This window comes from Empidonax traillii, unplaced genomic scaffold (assembly GCF_003031625.1).
Source record: "Empidonax traillii isolate 1590-97213 ecotype Southwest subspecies unplaced genomic scaffold, ASM303162v1 scaffold1972:size51909, whole genome shotgun sequence".
Classification (NCBI taxonomy): Eukaryota; Metazoa; Chordata; class Aves; order Passeriformes; family Tyrannidae; genus Empidonax; species Empidonax traillii.
The window spans coordinates 38,939-41,760 of record NW_020957165.1 but is presented as its reverse complement, the minus strand read 5'-3'; the positions used below and the strand labels follow the sequence as shown (position 1 = coordinate 41,760).

The following is a 2,822-nucleotide window of genomic DNA, read 5'->3' as shown; positions in this document are numbered from 1 at the left end:
CTGGGGGGGCTCAGCCTGGAGAAAAGGAGGCTCAGGGGGGACCTTCTGGCTCTGCAATCCCTGACAGGAGGGGGGAGCTGGGGGGGGTCGGGCTCTGCTCTCAGGGAACAGGGACAGGAGGAGAGGGAACGGCCTCCAGCTGTGCCAGGGGGAGTTTAGGTCGGATACTGGGAAAATTTCTTCCTGGAAAAGATGGTCAGGTATTGGAACAAGCTGCCCAGGGCAGTGGTGGAGTCACCATCCCTTAGGAGTGCTCAAAAAATGTGTGGATGTGGCACTTGAGGACATGGTTTAATGGTGAACATGGTGGTGCTGCCCCATTGACCGCTGGACTTGATCATCTTTTCCAGCCTTACTGATTCCAGATCCTGGGACTCCACGACTGCCCCCTGCCTCCAGCACAGCTGGGCTGAGGAAACCAGACGTGCCTGTTGCTGTCAAACACACACCAAGTGCTCAAGAACCCCCCACACCAGTAACCTGCCCCCAGCTCAGGTCATTCCACATGTCCAGAAGGTCAAAGCCTCACCTAAGACTGGGAACAACCTGGTCTGGTGGAAGGTGTCCCTGCGCTTAGCAGGGCTTGGAACTGGATGGTCTGTAAGGTCTCTTCCAACCCAAACCATCCTGTGATTCTATGAAGACTGGAACCTCTCTGTTCCCAGAAATAAAGCTGCCAACCACGGAGGGAGTATCTCAGAATAAAGGAGGGCAGGAAGAACCAGAAACCATGGGGGAAAGGCAGGGAAGGCACCTTCAGCAGGTCATGACTTCCCTGGAAATTCAAGGATGAAGATGTCCTGCGCTCCCACACCTCCTCCTGGTTCCCCCTTCCAGTCACATGGACCTCACAGTGCATTGCTGGAGGAGGAAGGTGAGAGCAGCTGCAGGGGCCCAGGGCATCACCAGGAAGGCACAAACCCAAGATTAAGAATGGGCATGAGAAGACAAAAGCTTTTTGCTCATGAAATCGTGTGGGGAGTTACTGAAGGCAGCACTGGGCTCTTTGGCACCTGCTCCAGGATCCCAGGACAACTCCCAGCCTGGGAAACACCCACAGAGCTGCTGAGAAGGTGTGACAGGTGAAAAAAGGAGGATGTGCATCTGTATTCCCTGACATTCTGAGAGCTCCCACCCAGCACAGGAGCACCCCTGGGACTCCAGTGTGTTCCTGGGCAGTGCAGCTCAGCTGGACACTGCCCACTGGTGTGGACCCAGCCAGAGGGAACAGCCCCCCTGCAGGGGATGGAACCCCCCCCTCTGCCCCCCTCACCCCCAGCCTCTCACTTCTTGTTGGGGGTCTCAGCAAAGCACTTCAGGGAAGAGGTTTCCACCACTGTCTCGCAGAATGTCACCACTGGATCGGCCACCTGCAACAACAACAGGCTCATTTTCAGTCCTGCTTTGTTTGTAAAGAGACTGAAAGCCTCCAACACCCACAGGAAAAAACTGGTTCACCTGGCAGTGTTTTGTGCCTGAACCACCCAGGCTGCACAGGCAGCTTCACCAATTCCTTCACTCAAATGAGACAGGGAGATTTAAACCTGATGCCAGGTGTGAAAAAATTCCTCTCAATTTATTTATTTGGTGCTAGCCAAGCAATGGCTGAGGCACAGGAAAAGGCTGGAACATGGAAAACCCTTCTCTGGGACAATTTCTCAGTCTCTCAATCCCACTGGTGTAGCAGTCAGGCTGAAAGAGGCACTTCTGCACCCCAACAGCCCTTTTTTATTTTCCTTTTACATGTGACAAAACCCACCTTGTACGTTCAGGTAGGTTCATTTTCCCACCCTTCTGAGACAGGGGAACAAACCCCTGGTTTTCCAGGGCTTCCAGGTGGGAAAAGCCCTCCTCTCACCCCCTCACCTTGATGTCAATCTCGGAATACATCTTCCGTAGGTCGTGCATCACACAGTCCAGGTACAGCTCTCCTGTCCCCAGGATCACGTGCTCCCCAGACTCCTCCACCTGCAAGGGAGGAGAGGGGGTTTGGGTTCAGCTGACAATATTCCTGCTCACAGCTCCTGCTGCACAGTAAGGTTTTTTTTTTCTGCTGGATTTGTACTTTTCTGCTATTTCCACATAACTTATGAGATCAACTACCACAGCACAAAAAGACCCACAACAAACACAACAACCCACAGTAAAATAATTAACTACTTTTAAGATCTGCCCAGAGGTTGCCCCCAGCACAGGCTGGAAACAGAGAATCACAGGATAGCCAGGGCTGGAAGGGACCCCTGGACATCATTTAGTCCAACCTCCCCCCCAGCAGTACCTTAGTGGTAAGAGAGGGGTAACTCTTGTTGACTTTCCTGAGACCATCCAGCATTTTGGGGAGCTCTGAGGGGTTCACTGGCTCCACAGCTATTTTGATGACAGAGGTGGTGTTGAACTTCAAGGGACGGAAGATCTGAGCCTGGAACCAGAGAGGACAAAGAGCTGAAGGTGCATCACAGATGCCCAGGGGGTCGGACACGGCTGCTCCCTGTCCCTCAGTGGCTCCTGTGCCTCAGCATCAGGGCCAACAAGGATTCCTCAGCCTCATCAGGGAGCTTTTGGGATGCCCTGCACCACCCTGCCTCGCTGGAAGGCTGAGCAATGCCAGCCCTGCAGGTACCTCCTCATTGCCTCGGGGCTCCGTCACCGTCGCCGTCTTCACGATGGGCTGGTCCACTCCCTCAATCAGCACCCAGTTGCCAGCAGGAACCCTGTTCACCTCGATGTGATACCTGAAAGGCAGGGCAGCACCACTGCAGCCTCAGGCCTGCCAGTGCCCTCCTCCTCCCTGTCCCTGCAGCTCTCCCAGCCCCTCACCTGGC

General features: G+C 54.5%; 1 protein-coding gene across 1 annotated transcript in view; it reads right to left on the bottom strand.

Moving 5' to 3' along the window:
- EFTUD2 (elongation factor Tu GTP binding domain containing 2) overlaps positions 1–2,822 on the bottom strand; it is a 26,208-nt gene that overhangs the window by 9,784 nt on the left and 13,602 nt on the right. Inside the window, exons 17-20 of the mRNA XM_027909174.1 lie at positions 2,621–2,732; positions 2,279–2,419; positions 1,867–1,968; positions 1,288–1,370 (exon numbers count right to left, since the gene is read on the bottom strand). Coding sequence (XP_027764975.1) covers positions 1,288–1,370; positions 1,867–1,968; positions 2,279–2,419; positions 2,621–2,732 — 438 coding nt within the window. The remainder of the gene's footprint in view (positions 1–1,287; positions 1,371–1,866; positions 1,969–2,278; positions 2,420–2,620; positions 2,733–2,822) is intronic.